The sequence below is a fragment of the Rousettus aegyptiacus genome, unplaced genomic scaffold, assembly GCF_014176215.1.
Source record: "Rousettus aegyptiacus isolate mRouAeg1 unplaced genomic scaffold, mRouAeg1.p scaffold_m13_p_10, whole genome shotgun sequence".
Classification (NCBI taxonomy): Eukaryota; Metazoa; Chordata; class Mammalia; order Chiroptera; family Pteropodidae; genus Rousettus; species Rousettus aegyptiacus.
Genome location: NW_023416285.1, coordinates 97,166,849 through 97,191,225, shown reverse-complemented (window position 1 = coordinate 97,191,225; position 24,377 = coordinate 97,166,849). Strand labels below are relative to the sequence as shown.

The 24,377-nt window shown below is 53.6% G+C and overlaps 2 protein-coding genes across 8 annotated transcripts in view; one reads left to right on the top strand and one right to left on the bottom strand.

The window, feature by feature from the left end:
* ANKRD16 (ankyrin repeat domain 16) overlaps positions 1-18,602 on the bottom strand; it is a 28,954-nt gene extending 10,352 nt beyond the window's left edge. The window contains exons 1-8 of one of the 3 annotated variants that reach the window (XM_016127976.2): positions 17,940-18,602; positions 15,853-16,073; positions 14,403-14,445; positions 11,251-11,359; positions 10,637-10,798; positions 9,430-9,508; positions 8,284-8,668; positions 5,389-7,515 (exon numbers count right to left, since the gene is read on the bottom strand). In XM_016127976.2, the coding sequence (XP_015983462.2) occupies positions 8,289-8,668; positions 9,430-9,508; positions 10,637-10,798; positions 11,251-11,359; positions 14,403-14,445; positions 15,853-16,073; positions 17,940-18,259 (1,314 nt within the window). In that variant the 5' untranslated portion in view covers positions 18,260-18,602 and the 3' untranslated portion in view covers positions 5,389-7,515; positions 8,284-8,288. Of the gene's footprint in view, positions 1-5,388; positions 7,516-8,283; positions 8,669-9,429; positions 9,509-10,636; positions 10,799-11,250; positions 11,360-14,402; positions 14,446-15,852; positions 16,074-17,939 lie in introns of those variants that run through there. The other 2 variants (XM_016127977.2, XM_016127979.2) reach the window with 2 other exon arrangements.
* A 230-nt stretch (positions 18,603-18,832) lies between these two features.
* The window catches only part of FBH1 (F-box DNA helicase 1), a 34,341-nt gene continuing 28,796 nt past the window's right edge, over positions 18,833-24,377 (top strand). Inside the window, exons 1-2 of one of the 5 annotated variants that reach the window (XM_036228208.1) lie at positions 18,834-18,958; positions 19,376-19,491. Coding sequence is in view for 1 of the 5 variants with exons in the window: in XM_016127982.2 (XP_015983468.2) it covers position 18,958 (1 nt within the window). In the remaining 4 variants the exon portion in view is untranslated. The other 4 variants (XM_016127982.2, XM_016127986.2, XM_016127981.2 and 1 more) reach the window with 4 other exon arrangements.

The following is a 24,377-nucleotide window of genomic DNA, read 5'->3' as shown; positions in this document are numbered from 1 at the left end:
CAGGTGCCAGCGTCAGTAAGTGCCGCTTCCTGCTTATGGCCTCAATGTCCCTCGGTACGAGAATCCTGCAACAGTGCTGATAACGCCAGGGTCACAAGACAAACGACCTGTAAGAAGAGCGGCCTGGAAATTCCTCCCCACCCGCGGCCCCCACCCGAAGCTCCCCCTCCCATCCCGAGTCACGAGGCACGCGTGAAAACTCAGACAAAGGAATCACGCGCCCTGCGTGGGCACCGCAGAGGGATATGAAGTGTGACAAGTCTGCCCAAGGGGAGCTCGTGCCTGGGCTGCTGAACGCCCCACGCTCTCCGCCGGCCCTCATTCTCCCTCCTCCGGCAGAGCTGCCCTGGCGTCCGGTTTCCTCCGCCGGGCGTCGCTTCCTGCGGCAGCGGGACTGAACCCTTGCCCTGTGGAGCCTGACGCCATCTCCTGCTAGACAGTGGAGCTGAATTCTGGGACACCCTTGATACGAACTGGAACTTTAAGCAGACATGCGGGTCGGGAGGGTCTACGGGAGGAGCTGGGGCTCGTGGAAGTCCTCGCCCTCTGCGTAACGGGGAGAACCCGGCGCACGGGCCCCCCGTGGGAAGAACTCTGTCCACGACACCGCTCTGCGGCCCCAGCGCCCCTCCCCTGGCTGCTGCCATCCGTCTGCACAGACCCCCCGCCCGGCACGTGGGCCAGGGCCTGGCTGCCGCGCCGGCCCCTTATTTTGCCGAATATCCTTTTCTGATGAAACACGCAGTTGACGTTATTTCCGTCGATACCCTGCTGGGTCTGAGACCTGTGTTGTTGGGGCTGGGCCCAGGAGCCCCATCTCGTGTCACACCCTGGCTGCTCTGCTCACAAGCTCCCGCCGTCTCCACAAGTCGGATCATGTCCGCCCTTCGCGTCCCAGCCCGAAGGCCGCGTCTCCCACGGGGCCGTCACAGGTACGTGACAAGCCCTGCTGTTCTCTCAGACCAGACCCTGGAGGGCAGAGACGGATGCTTGGCGCTCCTCGTCCCCACCACCCCCGTGCAGAGGGCCCGTATGGCGCCCGGCACGAGGGACGCGGCCGTGGGGAAGACAGGCGCCCTCGCAGCACGTGTGAACAGCCGGCGCCAGCGAGGAGCTCGGAGGATTCACCAGGACATGCCTGCTTGTCGCGGGGTCGGCCAAGGCTCCTCTGGGGCGCGACATTCAGGAACCTGGGTGACTAGGAGTCAACACGTGGCAAGGTAAGAGGACACATTTCTGGGAAGACACTGGGGTAGAAGACAATCCGGTCTGCATGAGGAACCGAAAGCTGTGACGCGAAGCATGACGCCCCAGGGGCGGGGCCCGCGGGCAGGTGTCCTGGAGGGCCGGGAGCCAGGACGCGACCTCCCCTGTCGCCAGCCTTCCGGATGCTGTGTGAGAACCACAGGAAGGGAAGGAACAAAGCAGAAGCAGCAAGACCAGCTCAAGGCCGTTAGAGTCACTGAGGCCTGAGAGGCGCGTCTAGGTCTGAAAAGGCCCCCACGGCCCAGCAGCTGTCCCACAGCTGTGGCCCTCCCCGCAAAGGGGCGGGCCCACTGCCTTCCCCTTAAGCCTGGGGAGGCCCCGCCCCGACAAAAGGGACGTGGGGTGCGGCACTGCGTGACTCTCAGAGGCAGGGAAGGTGTGACCCGCTGCCGCCTGTCCTCCCCCGACCCGCAACAAGAGGGCGCCCGCGCAGGGGACCTGGAGGAAGGTGGACCTATTTGAGATGCCACAAGTCACGAAAGGGACAGAAAACGTGAAGGTATGCGGGAGGCCCAGACGCGACGCCTTCTTTAAAATTTCGTGTTCGAGATCTTCATTTGCTTTAATGATTTGATTCTTGTTTAAAACGCACACAACTCAGGGAGTGGTGAAGTCTGAATTTTTTTCGTTCACTAATATTTAGCACGGATAAAGACTGAGACCGAGTTTCCTGACAAAGAAAATGGAGGCACCAGGGTGGGCGGGGGCGTCCCCAGGGAGGGAAGGAGGAAAACGGGGCACACAAAATACCGGTGGCGCCTCCACGACTATGCGGGGCCGGCCCTCCCTGTCGCGCTCGCCGCTCTCACTCGCCTTGGACAAGGAGACTCTGCTGGTGCCGGCTATGGCACCGACGGCTGATGCTCACGGAGCTCCCTGTGCGGCGGGCGTCACGGGCACCAGCGCCCTCGTCCTCACAGCAAGCAGAGGGCGTGCCATTGGGACTCCTCTCACTGACCCAGAGGGCAAGGCGTTCCAGTGAGGAACACAGGCTCACAGGACCCACCCCCAGCTCTGTCACCACAGAGGGCCTTGTGTCCCTTACGGATTCAAAGATCTTGAGCCAACTGCTCTCTGCCCACTAGGACTTCAAAGGCTGTGACTGAGGAGAGTGTGTGGGTCTCTGCTAAGGGCACACGGCAGGGGCCCTCTGTGCCCCCAACTTACATTCTCTTCTCAGATCGTGTGGCTAAGCTATGGCCAATGGGACATCAATGGAAATGACATACAGGCCTTCTTTAAAACGGGCGTGACCGCCCCTTCACCCTTGTCCCCACACAGGCTGGTGTGCCTTCCTGGACCCCACGGAAGAGGGCCCGGTGCTCAGCGCGGCAGAGCCACCGGAGGGAGCCTGGCTCACTGGCCTACCTCGCCCCAGGCTGGTTTCGCCCAGGCTCCTTCGTTAAGCTTGTGTTTACACCACTGTTATTTTGGGTCTTAGCTACAGGAGCTAAATTACATCTCAATAGGCAACAGGGGAGGTGTGAATAGAGCACTATGGAAGCTCTGAGAAGGGAACATTACATGAGAAAATAGTTTTGCTGATCTTTGTGCCGTGGACATGTACGTGTGTGTGCGCACGCGCACAAGGTCAGGGAGGGGGGGTTTGGGAGAACCTGGCACCCACGGTGATGGTGCGGACGACCCGTTTTCCCTTGCTTCTGGGGCCATGTCTTTCCTTCCCTGCAGACCTCTTACTCGGTGGCTTCTGTTTCGGTCTAATGTCACACGATAAAACGGAGTTGGCCAGGCGTGGGAAGGACACGAGAGCCCCAGACGGCCGTTCCCCCGGCCCGGGTCCTCTGCACGCTGGCACTGTTCCCGGGTTTCTGCCATTTGTCTGAACCTTAGTTGACTGTGAATTTTCAAGCAAAATGAGGGGAAATAAAGCCCATGAACACTGCATCTGGCCCAGGTGAACGAGCTAGCTCTCTGGGAGCTGCTTCAAAGTAATCACAGACTGTGATCAGGACAGAACGAGCCCCCCCCACGCCGTCGGTCTCCCCACCCGAGCACCCCAGTGACTAGCCTCACGTCGTCTGCACGTACTCAACAGGCTTTTGAAAGAGGAGCTGTATAGGTCATTTCTGTTTTTTTCACTTACGCATATATACCGACAATTTCGTAGTTACTGTCTGAGTTTTATGTAAAAATGATCAACTTAAAAAGAACTTTTAAGCCACCGAGTATTAGGAGAGTTTGCTACTAGGTAACAGCCAACGAATCCAGATAAAAATAGCAAAAAGAAACAAAAATGGCCAACAAACAAATCTAAAGATCCTGAATCTGACTCATAATTGAAGAGACAGACTGAAACATCGAGCTATTACGTGCAGCAGGAGCAGTGTGACAGCTCCCGGCGCCCGTGAAGGGCGGAGGGGCCGGCGCTGCCACACGTGGTGCGTCGCGGGGGTTCTCCGGCGACACCAGTGGGGGGCGTGTGGTGCGTGTGGCACCCCAGGCCCACGCCCAGCCTCCCTTCTGTGTGCCTCCCACGCCGCGGCGGCAGTAGTTACGAACCGCGTTCCCCCCGGGCGAGATGTCCGGGTGCGAGCCGGCTCTGCTGGCTCCGAGTCTGGCGAGGTCCCACTTCGCTGCAGGCAAACACGCCGGCTCCGCCCGCCTGTCACCACGCTGAGCAGGGAGCCCTGAGCAGGGAGCCCTGCGCGGGGGTGAGTCGGCGGGCTCCGCGGTCTCCGCTGCCCCACAGGTCCCCAGGGTGCCTCCCCGCGAGTGCGCGCTGAGCCTCTGCGCGCCCGGAGGGAACGGGGTGACCCGAGCTGGAGGCTGGCCGAAACCCGCACGCACGCAGAGGCCGAGGTGCCAGGCCAGACGCGGCACGGGGCAGAACCCGGGTGTCTGACAGGTAACCGTTCCCCAGGGCTTGGCCCGTCTGCATCACGTGGTGTGTTATCTTTCTCAGGGATGCTGTGCATTGGTGGTCCCCAGCCTCTGCGGCACCAGGGAGCGGTGCTCCCACGAGAATCTAGTGTCTGGTGATCTGAGGCGGAGCTGAGGCGGTGATGCCGGCGCTGGGGAGCGGCTGCGAAGATGCGAAGCTTCGCTCGCTCGCCCGCTGCTCACCTCCCGCTGTGCAGCGGGGTCCAGGGTTGGGACCCCTCTGCTGTAAATGCTGTACAATACGCCTTCGCCACGCACACCAAGCAAAGCCTGCCACAGCTGTGGCCAGGGGCCAGCCCCATTCCTACCTCGTTTTTTCTCAGTAAGATCCCATCACTCTTTCTAAGAAGGCAGAAAGCCAGACTATCCAACATGTACACCGCCATCATTCATCACTGTGGGAAGTGTAACACGTTCCGCCAACCCCGCAGCCTCCAAATGCTGATGCTGAACTAGATGCGAGGTGGGCTCCCCCGGAAACTCTCTCATCTCCGTCCTCTCTTCCTCCCCCAAAGTTCCTTCGGCTCCTGGAGCTCGGAGCACCCGCTCTCCCCCGCTGAGGTCCTCCTCTGTGTCTGCAAACACTATGGCCTCACCCGTTCTACAAACACCTGTCTCGTCCAGCTGCCTCCTGAGGCCTTTTTCCTTGTCACTTGACGCTGCCGAAGAGCACACGCCTGCTCAGGCCCACCGCCTCCCAGCCCTGGCTGAGCCCGGGCCCCCGGCGACCAGATCCACGTGCCTTTCCTCAGGCCTTGCCCCGCTGCTTTCAGTCCAAATGGACACGGTGCCATCGACGAGCCTGCCTACGTCTTACCTCAACAAAATGGCCAAAGCAACATAAACGCACAAACGCTGACAAGAGTACAGTGGAGTGCTAAAGAGCGACAAAAACAGAAGTTCAGTTTCGGAGCACGTCGGGGCGGGCGTGCAACGTGAAGTCACGGAAAAGCTGCACACGCGGCCTCGTCCCAACTGCACACGGCTGGAAGAGCATCGGGAGAAAAGAGCGTCGCCAGGCAGCAGGGTCACAGGTCGTTTTTGTTTTCTCTTTGAACCGTTCTGTATTTTACAAGGAGCCTCAAAAAACTCTGGGAAAACAAAAAGGGACACTTCTCCGGGCTGCCCCCTGCTGGTGGAGTCCAGTACGTCACTCGAAGCTGAACTTCGGGCCCCTCCCACACCGCCTCCGCCCCCTTCCTGTATGGTTGTTCTCTCCCGTTTTTTTTTTTTTTTTTTTTTTTTTTTTGGTCAGAGTTTCTGATTTTCTTTCCCATTTTGCAATCCCTTTTCTATTTTGATCGCCTAAGTACTTCTCGCGTAATTTATTTTGATAACACATTGGGTCCTAGGTATTTTCAAATGTTTACAATTCTTAGCAATTTGCATCTCTTCCCAGGACCTCTGCCTGGTCAATATCAGGACGTCGCTGTGGACCAGGACCCGCCAAAAGCCCCGTGGAAGCGGGTCCTGGCTCAGGCGCTGGAACCCCGGTGCGCATGTCGGGTGCTCTCTGGTGGGGAGACGCGGCGGGCTGCCCTTAGCAGCCAGGGCCCTTGGTCCTGTGAGTGGGAGCTGACAGCTGTGGGTGCCTGTGAGGAGCATGAGCCCGGGGAGCGGCAAGAGTTGGAAGGCTGCAGCAGTGTCTGGACGAGCGTCTGCGAGCTTGAACCCGGGGCCAGCTGGGCTGCAGCGGAACGGACTGAGCAGGGCTTCCTGCCGGACAAGTCGGACTCCCGGTTCCCGGTGTGGGTGACCAGGTGAACCGTGGTGTCATCAAGTCAGGCAGCGAACACAGGCACATATGGAAGCAGGTTATGAGGAGACCTAGGTTTTGAAGGACTGGAATGTGGAACAGCCTTGGAACGTCCATAAAAAAGTACAACAGGCAGCAGAAAATAAATGTTGGCGACAGGGGTGTCACCAAGGCTCGAGTACAGGTGAGCCGAGGAGAGCGCACGCAGAACAAGGACGGCAGTGGGGGAGACAGAGGTGGGCATGCCGGCACGGACGCGACAGGCCCTCGAAGAGGCGCTCACGGCGGAGCCCGAAACGGGAGTCAGAACGGAAATCCCGGGCCGTGTCATCAGAGGTGACAAGGACGAGCTTCCAGAACGCGCGGGGGTGACTATAACTGGACCAAAAGGACCAGTAATGTGAGGACGCGGACTACTTTACTTGGTGTGGCAGAGCTGGACTGCAGCGGGCTGAGCAGTGCCTGGGGGCTGGGGACCGAGAGCAGCCCGTGACGCAAGTCTGGGTGAGGCAGACGCTGGAGACGGAGCCAGGGGAGCTGCACCGTGCAAGAGCCAAGGGACGAACTGCGACCACCTGGGCAGGGCGCTCGGCACAGGACCCACCACGTACCGGGAGTTCGAGCAACGAGAGTTCTTACCATACGTAAGAATTTCTAAACCTTACTGGGCCCGTAGATACAGTGAGCGGACGAGAGGGACAAAGCCCCGCCCAAGGGGCTGACATTCCCATGGGGGAGACGACGAGAAACAAATGACTGAATGTACAGAACAGCCGATAGCGGTAAATGCGAAGGAGAAAAAAGCAGCAAGGGAGACAGAAACGCTGAAGTTGGAAATAAAGGTTCACATCAGGTGGCCTGGGAGCACCTCACTGAGAAGGTGACTTTTAAGTAGAGACCCAAAGGAAGTGAGAGTACTTACACTTAGAAGTAGGGAATAGTAGTAACCGTCACTAGGGTCATTAGCATTCTTAACATATTACAGTAACAGATTGTTACTATGTTGCCACCACCACCTTTGCCACAATTGACATTACCATCATCATGGCCATCTCTGGGAACGAATCTGTAACCTGACATTCCGTGGCTGCTGGCCCAGGTAGGCACCTGAGGGCTGGTAAGGCAGAGGCCAAGCTGCAGGTGTGAATGGGTCTCATGCGCAGTCACTGCAAACAAAAGGCTGCTTCCCACCTGCTACAGGGACGAGGTGGCCAGCGCCAGATGCTCTTCCGTCCCACCTGCACATGTGGCTATGCGCATCTTCAGACCCACAGGGCAGCGACACAGACGTCCTGAAGCCTGGACCAACGCGGACGCACACCGTGTGACTTGGCGAGATCGCAAGAGCACAGAATCAGGTTGTATCCCGCCAGGGGCTTTATTTGGCTGTCAGGGACAGGATTCAGCCAGCACCACCTGGGACTAACGGGGAAGGATCTGGAATTTCTCGCTATCCACCCAGCTCAGCACACCGCCGAGAACAGCTGGGTGTGCGACACTGAACGAGGGGCCGGTCTGGCCTGTGATGGGTGTGCACGGCCTTTCCCCAGGCTGAGCGGGACCAATCATCCTTCGCAACTCAGAGAAAATGACTGAAAAATAAAGGGAAGGAGTCCAAATGCCTGAACACTCATCCAATTTACAATTCGTTTAAATTGCTACAAATCTCTTTCAAGTTACAACAGCGAGCATTCATTGCTTCGCGATCACAGGCTTTGGTGGCAGAAGGCACAGGACAAAAAAATGTGACGTGGGCTTCAATGACAACCCTATTTTTCAACTAAGGCAATAGAAACATTTTGAAAATATCTTGGATGAGCTTTTTAGGTATATTTATTACCTGAAAGAAGTCAATAAAGTACTTGCCTCATAAAAAAACCACCTCCAGATCAAAACATAATTTAACCAGCAGTGCTACTACGTAGAATGCAGAATGTTTTCATGAATTCCTTGCACATATCTGTGTAAGTAGATCACAAGCACTTCCTCCCTGGCTGGAAGCCCAAACTAAGCCGCTGTGACGGAGACAGGCCGATCAGGACTTACGGCTCGAGCCAACAGCAATTCCTTATATTTTTAACATTATCGCTGCCTTATCATAATACCTACTATAAAACATTTCATCCACACACAAACACATATACAAACGTGCGTAATCACGTTACATTCGTGCGCGCTGTGAGCTTCTCTGAGGAGCACACAAACTTCATCTCAGTCCCCTTGAAGGGAACGAAGACCGTGAAATGCAGCCTAAGGAGAGACTCCAAGTGTGTCAAGACCTCGGTGTGGCCAGCGTCCACCTGCTCCGGGAGCCCCCAGCTGGAGTGGAGAGAGGGAGGCTGAGAACACGGGCCACTCACCGATGTCACTGAACCTGGTGACGATTTAGCAGGGTTTCGTCGCCTTTGCTGGGAAACGCCGTCACGCTGTGGCCGGAGCACTGAAGGACGTCCGTGCTGTGTGTGAGCTGCTGAGCCGGGGTGCCCGTCACGTCTGGGGTGGCCCTCAGCCCCAACTGCAGGAGACACTCAACGCAAGCCGCGTGCCGACCCGCGCAGGCCAGGTGCAGGGCTGAGCGGAGACAGAGGTCACACGAACTCAGTGCGCGGCCCCGAAGCAACACTGGCCTGGCGAGCAGGCTGCTCCTCACAAAGTACCGATTCTTCCGGTTACACAGATCTGATATTCCCACCATCCGCCTGCATGACTCTGCCCGCACTGGATCAAAACACTTTTTCTTTTCACCTGATTGAGTTGGAAATGGTTTAAGAATAACAAGACCAACTGGCGAGGACTTAAAAGATTTGTCTAAAACAACAAAGCGAGGTAATGAAAAATGAGAGACTCTAAATGGTGTGAAAACATTTTCAGCTTTGTGAATTCCCTGGGTAAGTAATAATGATGTGACATACAGAAAAGTGGCTGACGAATCTTGCCCCTCTGGCTAGAAGCCAGCCCTGCAGGGACCCTGGAAGCAGTGACCGTGCCCGTGGCCCCAGGCGAGGGTTAGTCACCTGTGGGTCTGAGGCATTACGAAGCGCCCGCTGAGACCCTGGTGAGATGCCCACCGACACAAAGAACACCACGAAGTTTACTCTGAAATCCAGATCTAAAGACTTAGCGCTCAAAATATCCTTCTTGGTCCTAAATTTAGAAAACTGTAGTGATTATAGTTTTAAAATATACTTCAAAGAGAGATGACCTATGAAGAATCTACATGACACCTGGATAGCTGGCGGCATCATAGACAAAGATACAAAATGCTTTTATGTCACACGTACTGTTATGGTTCAAAACAGTAAAGACAATCATAACAGCAGTCACGGTGAGCAGTCATCATCATCACCATGGTAACAGCAGCACTGCTACAGCTTTGTAAACAAAGATGTTATTGCAAAGTAAAGTTGCTGAGCTACTCGGCATCAACGCCAATGTTTTTAAAAGTCTGCGCATCGTTTACATTCCTTTACCAGTAACCTCAAGGCACACGTACGAACACGCCGTACCTGATCGCTTTCTGTTATCCTCAGCGTTGAGGCTGGCGCCCAAGGAGACGAGTGTCTGAACCGTGCTCACGTGCCCTTCCTGAGGGTTGAGATAAACGCGTTAGCACTGTGGCAAGGACCTTTAAACACAATCTCCAACGCACATATTAGATCCTTTTTCTAAAACATTCAACTGCTAACACTGAGTTTCCCCATCTAAAGGAAAACTCGTCACGTCGCTCTCAAAGTCCAAACCAATCTTTAAAAACAAGTCTGGGTGACAGTCAGCTATTAGAGCACAGACGACCGACTCTGCAGGCCGAAGCACCGACTAAGAACCCCATCGACTGGGTTCTCTTCGGCGTGAGGAGTGCGTTGTGATCTATTCAGAACACACAATCCCAAACGCTCCCAAGCAAACGCAGGCTTTGCTAAAACCTTTAAAGCAGAGAGAAACCGAACAGGCGGCAACCTCCCTGGGGAGCCCTGTCGCAGCTGGCCGTGTCACTCGCGAGGCAGTTTATACACTGTCTATCCAGCCACTTAGTCCCACTGTGTGCTGAGATTGAAATCAAGGCTGTAGTTTCCTCTTCCCATGGCGGGACCCACCAGCTCCTCACGCCCTGTGGCCGCAGACCACGCTCCCTGCCCACGCCATCGGTCCCTCCACTTCCTCAGGGATGCAGGGAGGGGGGTGCAGTTCACCTGACAACAGTTATTCTTGTTGCTAGAGAATCAAGTACAGGCAGGCAGCTCATCGTGTTAAAGGTAATATGGAAAATACTCTTGGCATTGAAAACGGGAGGATGCAAGCAGTGGCTCTTCCCATGGAAACTTTCTGCATGTCTTGAACATTTTACACCCTGGAGAGCCCGGTAAATGCAATTCCCTTGCTTCCCTAACTCACGAAACCCGCCATCAAGGACAGAGAGCAATGGATTTTTATGGCTTCTAATAACACTATTCTTAGATACAAAAAACGGAGGGAGGAAACATAAAGCCCAAGCATTATGTGGAGTAAGTGATGTTCTCAGTTTTTACCCAGCAACAAATAAAGGCGGGTTTCTATTTAGAAGAACACAGGACTTCAGAGCCATGGCATTTCGGCAGCGTGTCACAGGCAATTTCTTCCGGAGATGGAGCTGAAGAAACAGGACGGTGGAGCTTCCCCCCTGTGGGGTACAACGAGCCGAAGGAAGCAGGGACACCCTTGTGAAAAGAAACCAACCTTAGCTGCATAATGAAGTGCCGTGAGGTGGGTTGACGTTGCCCTCACGTCTACATCAATGCCAAGGTCGGACACCAAGAATTGGATGGCTTCGTCCTGCCCGGTGACTGCTGCCCTGTGTATGGCCTGGGCCCCCAGGGAGTCCTCGGCGGAAACGCAAGCCTAGCAGATTGGGGAAACAGGAACAAAACTAAGAAGCAGAGGACCCTGGGTCTGTGGACACCTGACATCTTGGCTAAACGCTGTTGTCTGTGTACTTTTTTCTGGGCAGATGCTATCTAACTTTTGCCAGATTCCTCAATGACTCTCTAAGCAAACAAACAGTGCACTCAGTGGGAAGCGTTCACTATCACCATAAAACAGCTGTTTATTGAATACTTTGCCAACTGCTTTACGCACACTATGTTAGTTAGATCTTAGAGTGACCCTCTTTAGAATTTTAATTTGTCTCTGCTTTACACATGGAAACACTGATGCTTAAAGAGGTCAAGGAGTCCACAGGGGGCATGGCAGTGCTGGGATTTGAACCCAGGATCTGGATAAGGTTTCTGTTCATCCTATGACCTAAAACTCACAGGAAGAACCAAAGGAATAAAACCAAAGCATTGCTGTACCTTATGTTTTTCGAGGAGCAGCCTGGCTATGTCGATGTGCCCACACTGAATCGCATCCATAAAAGGGGTGAGGCCGCACCTGTCTCTGCAGTCTGGTTCATACTGACACCTGGAGCCCAAACCCAGAATAACAGAGCTGAGAAGAGCTCCCGCTGCACCCCCTGCAGGAGATGGCGCGCCTCATTGCAGGGCTGTGGAAGCTTGGCACCCTCGCCCTCTTTCCTCCCATCTCAACGTCAGAATCTAGCTCTTCAACAGTACGTAGATTTTCCCCAGCAAACCTGCTCCTCTTCTAACCGTCCTCATCCCATTTTATGGACCGTCACCGCTCCAGCGTCTCATGCCAGAAGCCCCGAAGTCATCCCTTAGCCCTCGTGACCGAGCTATGACCAAAATCTCTGTATCTTTAAAACTGTATCTTTCTCTCCATCTCCGCTTTCACCCCTTAAGACCAAGTCAGCAGACAAAAAGCCTCCTAATATTTTTTGCCCACCTCAGCTCCCACCTTGCCGACCCGTCATCACAGCTACCAGAATAACCTTTCCACTATGTAACTTGGGCATGACTGCTCCTGTTCAAAACCTTTAACAATGCACTTCCAAAAAACAAAGGATGAACTCTGAAACCTCAACATGACCTGCAATGGTCAGGACAATGTGGCACCAACTTACCCCTCCGAGTTTCTCTAGCCTGCACTCCCCGGGCTTACGGCAACCTACCTTCTCCCTGCTCCTGCCTTCTCGGTCCTGCTTGTTTCCCGGTCTAACTTTCTTTGTGGTCCGACCTCCCACCTGTCCTATCTTCTTCCGTTCCCTCCTTCCTCATGGTCCTACCTGTCCTCCCATCATCGCGGTTCTACCTCCCACCTGTCCTATCTTCATTCGTTCTCACCTTCTTCCTGGTCCTACTTATCCCACCGTCTTCTCAGCCCCACCTCCCACGTACCACACATTCCGACCTTCCGCGCCTACCTCCTTCCTGTTTTATCTTCTCCGTCTGACGTTCTTCCTGTCCTTCTAGCTTCTCGTTCCACCTGGCACCTGTCTCTTCTTTCATTCCTACCTTCCTCGCGGTCCAAGTGTCCCGCCTTCTTCTTGGTCCGAGCCACTTCCTGGTCCTAGCTGCCCTCCCGTCTTTTGGGTTCCACCTGCCACCTGTCCCTTCTTCCATTCCTATCTACTTCGTGGTTCTAGCGGTCCTCCCAGCTCTTCGGTCCGACCAGCACCTGTCCTTTCTTCCGTTCCAACCTACTTCATGGTCCTTCCATCGTCTCGGTCCTGCCTGCCACCTCTCCTTACGTTCCTACCTTCCTTGGGGTCCTAACGTGTCCCACCTGTCCAACTTGTTGTATCTACCTTCGTGCCTGCGATCTTCATGGTTCTACCTTTCTCACGGCCCAGTCCCACCTCCCATCTGTCCTACCCTTTTCCTTCCTACCTACTTCATGGTCTCACCTGGCCTCCCACGTTCTCAGTCCCACCTGCCACCTGCCCAAGCATCTTCTATTCCCACCGTCTTCTTGTCTTTCTTCTCCACACGACCCTTTCTGTTTCTATCTCCTTCCCCCCCTTCATTTGCCCGGCACATCGCTGGCTTTGCATTTGCTGACCCCTCTGCTTTTACTTCTCCATTATTCACCCGGCAAACTCCAACCCACCCTTCAAATCGCAGCGTCGGCGTGGCCGCACAGGGGCCTGTCTCCCCTCCAGCCCCAGCGGCACCTCCGCTCCCACGTTATCACTCTTCCTTTGCAGCACGACAGGTCTCCCCGTCTGAAAGCAGAGTGTTCCTGTGAAAGCTTTTGGAAGCCAAGAGTACCTCTGGCTTTCCGAACGTTCGCGTCTGCCACCTGACTTGTACGAGGGACCTACGTTAGTGCAGTAACGGCTGTTTTTGTAAAAGTGACAATCCTCTGCGAATTGTTTTGGTGAAAACAGGTACGACAGTAGATCTAAGTGTGGTAACGCGAACCTGATGTCTCTCTTTGGGTGTCTCTCAGGCACACGGGGCTCGACGCGTCTGAAAATGAAACCGTCATCTTCTACCACCAAACCTGCTCTTCCGCTGTCCTCTACCTTGGTAAATGGCGCCATCGCCATCATCCATCACCATCGCCACCGCCAATACCACCGCCATCACCACCACCATCACCGCCACCGTCATCATCACCACCACCACCACCACCGCCATTTGCTTAAGCGAGACACCTGAGTCGTCCTTCTCCCTCATTCCCGTTATTCAGTTTTTCACCTAGATCTGTGGATTCTACTGAAGCGTCTCCAGGTCTCTGTCTTCGTGTCCACGTTGGCTTTAGCCCGGTCGCCGTGATTTCTCTCGTTGCACTGCGACAGCCTCCCAACACCTTGCACAGCCCTTGTCTTGCTTCCCTTTTAGTCCATTCTCTATTTTGCAACCAGAGGATCTTTGAAAAATGCAAGTGTATCACTCAGCCCCTGCTTAAAACGCTTCGGTGGCATTTTACATGCTTAGGGTAAAAGCCAAAATCCTTCCCGTGGCCTATGATGCCCCACCTGATCGACACCTGGCCTCCCTCTCCTGCCTCACCTCGCACGGTTCTCCCCTCTAGGCCTCAGGTGCACCCCGAGCGCCTTTGTTTCTGACGTGCCCTGTGCTTCTTCCCAGCTCTGAGCATCGCGGTCGCGTTATTTCTGCCTGGCACGCCCCCAGCCTCCCACTGTCAGCCTCCGTCAGGTCACAGTGAGGTGTCACCGGGGCTGAGATTCCCGACTCCCAGGCTAAGCTGGGTCTCCCTGTCGCACGCTCCTGTAGGGAGCCTGCAATTCCTCGTAACATCCGCCAGACTCACACGGCTGTGCGGGTTCTGTGAGTTCCCTGAGGGGAAACCAGTCTTGTGTCTGTTGTGGCCTCTGCATCTGGTACAGTTCATCACAGGCACCAAAGGAATAGACGAATATTTGTTTAATGAACAGACAAATGGCTGAATTTTTTCTCATGTCAGTTAGCTATTTTTCTTTCATGTCCTTTGAGTTATCTGCTTACGTCCTCTGTTCATTTCTTTTTTGGTATGGTAGTTTCTCTTTGAACAATCTGTCTGAGCTCTCTCTTTGTGCAGCATCGATATTAACTGTCATAATTGGCAAACACTTCTCAATTTGCTATTTTGTTCTTACCTTTGAAGAAGCACCTTTACTGCCTCTAAACAGCCATGCATCGCTGGGAGGAGAGAGTTGAGAATTAGAGCCTTTTAGTGCATATTGAGATGCTTCCTCCTGGCACCTGTCTTTGCCCGATCCTCTTAGCTATGACTTACGGGAAGGAGTAACTTTTACTAGGTACGCTAATAAAAATTTAGCTGGATAAGGAGTAAAGAAGGATGCTTTTACTGTAAAGCCAACGCCGATTATTCTGTCTATATGAGCACTTTTATGGCAGATTTTTAATCCTAAATTTATCTACTCACTTTTATGATACAAATCCCTAGGGCCTGTCAGATTTTGCCCAGGAAACATAAAACACTTTCATAGTAATCCATGGCAAAATAACCAGGAATTTAATTCTCCTACTAAAACAGCTATAGTCGATAATAAATATTTTGACTACTTGGTTTTCTCCACTATTTTGTGGAATGGCGGGACGCTGACTCTCTCCAGAAGAGCAGGGGAGCTAGTCAAATAATTCGCAAGAACAGAACGGTTTTCTACTCACTGGCAAAGTTTTAAAAAGGATTCCTTGGTCCCTAACTGCCCACGGTAGGTAGAATAATTGTATGCGTATTTCCTAAATTATATCTTGTCACCGGTATTGGCTTTCGAAGAAACTAAAAGCCTTGCATTCTAATTCAGTGTACTATCGAGAAGCTCAAGATTTCTCAGTGTCTTGATCTGGACTCTTGAGCTCCTTCAAATCTGCTTCATCTGATACCACAGCACTTTTGCCTTTTACTAATTTAAAATAATCTACACATAGTCCAGAGTTAAGGATAATTATTCCAAACAATGAAAACTGTACCCCAAATTTCTATTTGGCATTACCACTAGATAAATAAAATATACTCAGGCCCAGGTGTTGAATTATGAGCACCTAGATTTATTTAAATGTCTAGCACTAGAGGTAGGTATTGCTGAAGATCTTTTTTAAATGGTCTCTTTTCCTCCTGCCTTTAATAATAATCACAATGTGAAAACGATCATGAAAATAGCAGTGGCCAGTTCTGCGCTCATGGAGCCGAGCCCTGTGCCAAGGGACTCGCATGCGTCCTGTCCTTAAGCCCTACAACCTGTCATATGGGCAGCATTATCATTGTTATCCTGCTGATGAGGAAACTAGATCAAGAGACTGAGTTCCCTGTCCGAGGTCAAACACTCAGTGAGGAACCAGCTCACCATCTACCTAGGGGTGGGGGACGGATATGCATGAAAAGTGAACTAAGGCAAGAAAGGAGAGCACGTTGAGTGCTGGGTGACGTCAGCTCCACACAAAGTGTGTGCCAGAACAGCCCACAGCGGCTCTTATCTCCCACCTGCTGTCGCCCCCTGGGTCACCCTGCCTCGGGGAAGGTTGGCAGCACTGCGGCAGCAGGCCGCACACCTGTGCCTGCACCCCGAGTGGCTCTGGGCATACCTGCCGTGTGCAGAGGAGTTCTGCCAATCTTGCTCTCTGTCTTCCAGGCAGCTGGGCAAACGGTGAGCAAGTACTGGAGGACTGAAGGGTCACCTTCTCGGCTGGCGATGTGGAAGCTGTTCCACCCGTCTTTGTTCTTCAGAAGCGGATTGGCACCATGTTCCACGAGGTCCTGGATCACCTCGAGATTCCTCCTCGTGCAAGCCATCATCAGAGGAGTCCTAAGGTCAAACAGGACCAGCTGTCAGATCAAAGAGCATTAGCAGCGTGTGACCAGGTCTTCAGAAAAACGCATGTCCTCGGCAGAGGTGGCAAACCGAGAGGACTCAGGGGCCAGGAAAACAGCTTTGACTGGCAACTCCTCTGCCTGCCCCGAGGACTCTGGAGGAGACAAGGGGAAATTGTCTGTGGCAGGCATGCCTAAAGGAGGAGACCGGGGTGGCAAAGCGGCTTCTGAGCTGGTTTATGGTATGGCACTGAGTCGAGGCCGAGCTACTCCAAATCACAAGTAGCCCGTCCTGAAGAACAGCTGCGCAAGAGGCGCTGTGCTGGACTGACCCACTCACTGCAGGCGGAGACCATTTACGCATCCGACACCGCACCTCGCCGTAAGCTGTACATTGAAGCAAATGAAACAGCGTGATTAACTTCTGAACTGACTTATGTCCATGACTCTGGGAGAGCGAACTACATTCACATCAAGGGAGATGGCTCTGGCCTTCCTCTGCTCCCTCATAAGTGATTTGGAGTACGCCACTTCCCTTCCGTGAGCTTCTGGTTTCTCATCTGCCAAATGAGGAAGCTATGGCTCCTGAGAAGCGGGCACTGGTCTCATTTACCTCCTCACTCGCGGGGTTTGAGCCATGTCCGGCCCACAGTGGGAGCTTGGAAGAGCTCTAAGGTCTCATCTGGGGCCTACCCTTTAAGATCGCTATATTAATTACCAACACTGCTTTTTTTGGGAGTAATAGAGTAATGATAGTAAACGAGAGATTAAGAGGGAGAAACCCAGAGAAACGGAGGCTGAAATCTCCAAGGGCTTCACAGCAGGAATGAAGTTTGAGCAAGACAGGAAAAGCAGGTGAGGTATTCTAGAAATCCAAAACGGTGAGAATGCACAAAAATGTCTCACCATGACTACATCTCCTGAACAGATCAAACAAACCTCATTTCTTTCTTTTCTTATTTTTTTTTTTAGGAGGCTATTTCCTTATCTGCAGAATTGCTTTGAGGAGTGTATGAGGTCTATGCCTCTTGGAACTGTCTGTAGACTAATTTACCAGTAGCACAAGCAATCAGTCTCATGCTTAGTCATAGCCAAAATACAACCCTCGAAACACAACAAGGCCCCCTCTGCTCCTCAGTGGACAAGTTTCATTTCGGCTGCTGCGTATGGCTGTGTTTCTTACTTCCACCACATCAGGGACTACTTGCAGGCAGGAACACCGTTATGCTATGACTCTTAAGATGTTCATAACCTCTAAGGAGCCCATAGTGAGCTCTGAAAACAATGCTGGCCTAACAGAGTGATGGTGCAGGTGTGTCTCTACTGTGGATGTGGTCACGCAAGGCTCCACGTGGTGGACTGAGTGTGCATACAATCTGGTGACATGTGCATACAGATACTGCTTACGGCCATGTCAGTTCCTTAGTTTTGTTATTGTGCTGCAACTATGTAAGACGTTACCTTTGGGGAGGCCAAGGGGAGGGGACATGGGACCTCCCTGCACATTTCTATGCAACTTTCTGCGAACCTGTAACTATTTCAAAATAAAAAGTTAAGGCAATGCTGTTGAAGTAACCATTCGCTCAGTTAGATGTCCTCAGAAGAACTTCACACCCTGGGACTCATGTCATATGCAGCATAAACAATTCGCTGTTCCATAGTATTCTATTTGATCATATTCTATACTGTTCCCTGCTCCATAAAAAGAAGCGAATGCCTGGACGGAACAGTTAGTTAACTCCCAGGGCAGGAGCAGCGTGCCTTCCAGGGGGAGGCTGGGAAGCTGTGCTGCGGTGGCAAAGTACGTGGGAATCCATGGCTCTGCGGGGAGGGGTGTCATTGTGGAACTCCGGCCACCTACCAGTCGGCCTTCTTCAGGCAGTCGACCGCGGCTCCACGACCCAGCAGGTACTGCACGCAGTCCCGGTGGCCCATGGAGGCCGCTTCGTGCAGAGGCCGCTTGTAGTCTCGGTTGGCGGCCTCGATGTCCATGTCCCAGGCCTCGACCAGATAGGCCAGGACGTCCCGACGCCCGTGGCGGGCGGCGCAGTGCAGGAGAGTGTCGCCGGCCGGCCCCGGGCAGGCGGCGCGCCCCGCTCCCTGCAGCTCCTCCCGCAGGGCGCACAGCCGGCCTTCCTGCACCAGCCTGTGGAGCCGCCGCGGGTCCCCGGGCGCCGCCATGGCCCCCAGGGCCGGGCGCGGCGAACGAGCCCCGAGTCCTGGCCGGCGCGGGGCGGGCGTACCGGCCGCCGGCCGCCCCCCGGGGTAGCCGCGCGCCCCTACGCGGGGCGGGGAGTACGCCTGCGGGCGACTCGCGGCGCGAACGCGCGCCCCAGGTGCGGGCGTAGCCGCGTTCGCGGGCGCGCGGCTCCTGTCATCGGGCGGCGAAACGCTAGATAACTGGGGGGCCGCCGCGGACCCCGCCAGGAGGGGCGCGCACCGCCCGGCGCCCGCGGGGGCCCACAGCGTTGAGGGGCCCCGGGCGTCGTGTCGCGCCGCGCCCCTCACCTGGCCGCTCCGCCCACCCCGCGCGCTCGGAGGAACTCTGGGAAAGTTTCCACTCGTCTCCTCGCCCCGGCGGAAGCACGGGAGGGGCGGGGCCGCGAGCGGTGGCCGCACCCCTCGCCGGCGCGCGTTGCGATTGGCTGCCGGCGCAGTCCGTCAGCGCGCCCCTCCGCACGCGCGTTGCGATTGGGCGCGGGGGGAGTCCGTCAGTCGCGGCGGCGGGCTCTTCCCGGGGCTGCGGCGGGGCGGAGCTGTCAGAGGAAGTCCGAGGCCTGTTTCAGCTCGCGCTGCCCTGGGGACGCAGGGGTTGGGAGGCCGGACGCCCCGGGCCCGGAGGCGACGGCGGTGACTGGAGCCCCGGTCCGGAGCGCCATAGTGCGTGAGGCCTCCGACGCGGCAGGGAGCGCGAGCGGGCCCCTGCGCTGTGGACTCTTAACCTTTTGGGGTCCTGAGCGAGGGTCTGGCGCCCGGGCGGGGAGCGGATCTGTGTGTGTGTGTGTTAGGAGGGGTCGAGGGGGGACGTGGGGACCCGGGGCCGGGGCTGTCGGCGGCGGGCGAGCTGCAGAGGAGCGGCGGGGGGGGGTGCATGCAGGGGGCCGGGGGCACCCCCATACCGCGTCCTTGCACCCGGCAAGTGGGAAGTGGGGAGCTCGTTGTTTCTCCGTGGTTGTGGGAGTCACGGGGGACGTGGCCTTGGCTGCCAGCAAGCCAGCATTTCCTTTTCTACTCCGGGGTTTTGATCTTGGGCAAGTCATTTTATTGTGTCCTTTTGACTCTTTCATTTATTTGTAGCCTCTCTGCCCCTTACCTGAATATTAAGAAAATTAAGGTGATGTGGGAAGGCCTTGAGCTTGTGGAGGATACGTTGAGATCTGAGCAAGCTATGTGAGGTGATGGAAGGAATTTAGGTAGGTGTCGAGCTGTTCCCCTAACTTACTAGGTACTGGTCATTTAAACCTCTTGGTGTTTGCAGTTCTTTTAAAGGTAAAATGGGAGTTGCTACTGTTTAGTAGTTCTAGAAACAGTTGTGCTTTACATGTTATATTGAACGCTATGGTTTACAAAGCACTTCCTTCGTGTTAATTACGCAACTAGCATAGGACTCTAAGGCATCACTGAGGGGGTCGTTGAACCTAAAGAAGTTAGTGATTTTGCCACGGAAGTCTAGGTAATGAAGCCCTGTGGAAGGAAGGATGGTAGCACCAGCAGGTGTGTGCCAGCGCCTGGCCCTGTGCTAAAATAAAGGTAGATAAAATGGGAAAAATCCTCTGGTATGAACCTATGAGAACAAGCCCATTTCACCGTCGAGCAGATCCAATCAGGTTAACACACTGAGTTATAAGGAGGCAGAACTAGGTCCAGGATCAGCTTGCCGGAGTGTTTGTTCCATTGTGTATCTTGCTGCATCAATAAAAAAATTAAAAAAAATAAAAAAGAGGAAGGCATAAAGTGCTTGGAAGTACAGGAGGTTTCAGAACATGCCAAGCGTTCATTCTGCTGCGGTTGGAGTCAGTGCAGGTGGAAGTCGAGGCATCTGGTAGCTTCACACTTTTCGTTGGGAGCGCTTCCCCCACCCCTCCCCCACCCATTACAGATCACCACGCCTTCTCTCACCTTATGCCTCCAGTTTCCCTGTGTTTAAAAACAAAGCTGGAACACGTGGATGCACAATCCAACGGAATACTTTAAATCTGGATGATTGGTTACTTACCTGGTGTCAAGTTCAACTCTGCCTGACCTGTCCTCTTTAGAAACTTATTTGGGTCTGTAGCCCCCTTTAGGTAACTAGGCCATAGTGTATGTGACTCTCTCCACAGCCCCTGTGATTTTCTGGAACGGGGCTGGAGCTGTTCTGGGTCTTGCCGAGTTCCCAGTTGGGCTGCCCATGTCTTTTGCGCAGGCGTTCGGAGTTTGTGGTCTGGCCTTTACAGTCTCAGTTCACATGTGGTCACGTCGGCATTGTCGTTTGCTCCTCCGCTGTCTCCTTTCCGTTCGCTAACGTATTTTGCGGTTATGTAATATTCAGCTGTGGTCGTCAGTGTCACCATCATTTGACATGTTTTGTGATCTCTGAGTGTGTGAACACCAAACTATTGGTATTGGACTTAAAAGTCTAATTTCGAATGTGTCGCCATCATCTTTTCTCTGCTTATCCTGTCCCTCTATCCTTCCTGGGCTGGTTTTATTTGAAGACTGAGTTTGGTTCTGTCTTTGCCCTTGTGGCTGTGGAATCACCTGCTTGGAAGCATCTCACAAAGCATCTCAAATCTACGTCTCCAGCTGTCATCCACATGCCCGGAGCTTTGCCTGACATTTCACAGGTAGCTTTAAAACAAAACAAACAGCCGTTTTCAAGGCTGAAAACTTGCATCCTCCTCTCAGTCCAGGAAAAAGTGATTAAAGCAAAAACACTATTTCTCCTTGACTCCGTAGCATGGCAAAGCGACGTCGTCATTAAGTTCCAGCTGGAAACATCAGTTCTTTCCGCCCTTTCTCTGCCAGTCTTGTCAGAAATGACTCGTTGATCTTCACATTTCCCTCTACCTATTTCTGCTGCTGATGCTTTCAGGCCTCTACCAACTCTTGCTTCGGTCAGTAAAGTCACTTTCCACCTTGTCTTCCCGACAATCTTCATGTTTACCTATCTTCTACCCTACCTCGGGTTACTGTCCTGCCGTGTAAATTTGACTGTGCATTGCCCCTGCTTAAAAGCCGAATGATTCTCTGAATCGCCTGGCTGATAAATTCCAATCTCCTTAGCATTGTACCTAAGAACCTTTATAGTCTGTGCCTCCAAATTCCTTTCCCAGCTTCGTCCCCCATCTGTGAACCTCTTGTTCTAATGAAACCCAACTTTCCGCCACGCCAATGCTGCGTTATTTCTCTGTGTTTTTGCGCATGTCGTTTATTTTGCCATACTGAATCCTACTCATCTTTCGAGACCAAGGTCTTCATGAAGCCGTTTGTAACTTCCCTAACTCTGACTGGTCTTCTTTGCTGTCATGGCACGTCATGTGTGCGTTCGTGTAGAACTTATATTGCCTCACGTACAGTAATTTGTGTTCGTTTTGGTAGCTGCCTCATAGGCAGACTGTCTTACTTATTTTTTGTGTTCGGCATCTGAAATAGCATTTGACACCAGAAATACCAAGAGAGGAGGCAAGCACTTGTGGTGTCTGTAATGCATCTTAGACATACTAGTTACTTGAAAGTGGTCGTGGAATGAATTGACAGTGGGAAAAGCCTTTCAAATATATAAAAATATATTCTAGCTTATAAATAATGGTCATTTTTTTGTGTGTTTTTTCTTCACCATGCCTCCATTTCCTTGCGAGAAGCATACATAGAGCAGCTCTCGCCACCCTAGTCTCCATGTGAAGTGAGTGTGTCTCCCAGGGAGGAGAAGGCGTTTGCAGGGTGCGAGGAAACCGAGGACAGTTGAGCCTGGAGCCTGGACTTCTGGGTTTATAGAGGACTGGGCTGTGGCCCGGGGGAAGGGGCTTTGCATGAAGAGTGAGTCCTCAGGAAGGCGCAAGCGCTGTAGTGTTTTAGAGCTAATGGGAACAAAATATTTTGAAGTTTTTGCTCTACGTTTTGAGTCTACAACATTCAGTGATATTTTCTTTATATTTTCCAAATACTTGTTCGTTATTAAATCCTTCGTTAGGAAAACTCATGCCGATTTCAAAAAGTGACATAGAAATTAAACTTGAGGTTTTTAGAAGCTGCTTTAAATCCATCTGTACGCGAAAGGGAGAATGTTACAGCAGAAAGACCGCTGGGCTTGGGGAGTAGGAGACCCGCGTTCCGTCACCTGCAAGCTGAGTGTGACTTCAAGCAAGTCTTCTCTGAGCCCCGGTTTAATCACAGCACAATCTTAGGATCACACAAAGATCAAACGAGAATATGAAAAAGAATTTCAAAAGCCACGAAGCAGTTAGGAGCGCTGAGATCTTACAGGGTTTCAAAGCCAAGGGAGAGAACCTGAACTTCTTTAGAGCAAAGCACTTTGCGCAGTTGTTTGTTTAATTGAGTTATTTATGGAGCCACGCGCGGTGGGTGCTGGGCCCAGTGAATCCCCGCCCTTCCCTCCTGCCAGACTACAGAGTCTTTAGTCCATGGGTAGAAGACACATCAGTACACACTTCAACAGTTGTTAGTCATGCAATAATAAAATACACTCTAGTAATAACAATTTGTATACGACACTATTAAACACATACAAATAGTCATGACTCGTGTCTCAGAGACGCACGGGGCGGTTTACAGCCGCAGGCGAGGTGCTTCCCGTGCCGGGGTTAGGGAACGGCGCTGTTCACTGTGTCCCAGCTGTGCTCTTAGGCCTCTCGCAGGTGGTGGCTTGACGCGCGCAGTGCCGAGTCCCTGTGATAATGATCGCACTGCGGCACATCTCCTGTCTGCAGGCACACCCGCGGGGGAGTGCCTCCTGGTCGGTTTCACAGAGTCCCTCAGAGGAGAGTGAGAGGCTTGTGAGGAGCTGGCAGAGGACGGAGGTGAGGTGGCTCAGTACGGTGTCTCAGTTAGCAGACTGCCCCCTGCGGTTCTTGTGGGCCGTCTGTCCAGCAAGTACCTCGGACTGGAGTTACCTTAATTTTTTTTTTTTTAAATAATAGTCTTTTCTTCCAGGAATTGTAGGGAGCTATTATCTTCATCTTGTCTATTCCAGTCTGTAAGCTGTAAATTTTAGAGGATGTTTTGGTATAAGAATGACTCGTTATAGGTAGAGGAAGAAAGGAAACTATTTGGTATCCACTTCAAGGGATCCTGGAATGGTCAGGGTAGGTTTGGCTGCAGTGAGAGATGCAAACATTTAATGCCTCCACAGCCAGAGCTCGTTTCTTAGTGCCACACAGTCTGAGGTGGGTCCAGGTCACTGCAGTGTGTGGAGGGGGGTGGGGGGAGTTGGGGGTACGGTGCTTTAAAGCTGTCATCCAAAGACCCAGGCTGCTGGAGGCACTGCCTTTCTGAACGTGTGTCTTGTCGGGATGCTCTGGGGAATCTGCTTCCCCATTCACCGGAGCAGGCGTGAGAGCCCTCTATGGGCCAGGCCTGGAGGAGGCACCCGTCCCTTCTAGTCACGTTCCCTGGGCTACAGCTCGGTCAAGGCGACTTCCTGCCGCAGGCAGGACCGGGCGGTGGGTACTCGCTGTGCATGAGGGGGAGGAGGAACTACAGTCTTCGCCGCAACCCGCAGCTCTCCGTTTCCCTTTCCGTGGCTCGCTTCGTGAATTGTTCTGCAATGAGGATTAGGGAGCGAAGCCAGGCGTCCTGACGCAGACCTGAGGAACCAGCCGCCTGCTGCGCGTTTGACAGGTGTCCGAGTCTCTGTTACTCGCAAAGCGATGTGCTCAGTGCTGTGAGGAATAAGGGGACGAGACATGGTGCGTCTTTCAGGGGCTCGTAGTCTAGAGGTTTAGTAGTAACTGCGGTTCGGGGGAGACGGCTCACAGTCTCCCCGCATCGGTGGGCCCGCCTGGCGGAAGCGGGGCCGGGCTGGGGCGCAGCAGCGTCAAGGTGCAGGGGGCGACGATGCGGGAAGGGCCGGACTCCAGGTCGGCACCACCTGGAAGTCAGACAGACCGGGAAGCAGCAGTCTGAGCTGGGGCCTCTACGAGGGGGGGCACGGGAGCGGGGTCAGAGAGGCATCGTGCTGTGAGAAGGCCGTCACGGGAAACGCAGTGTGGGGAAGGGCGGACTTCTGCTCGACGAAACGCCGGTCATAGTCTCTGCTTTTTGTGACCTAGCACCCGAGGGACACGTCTCTGTCAGTCAC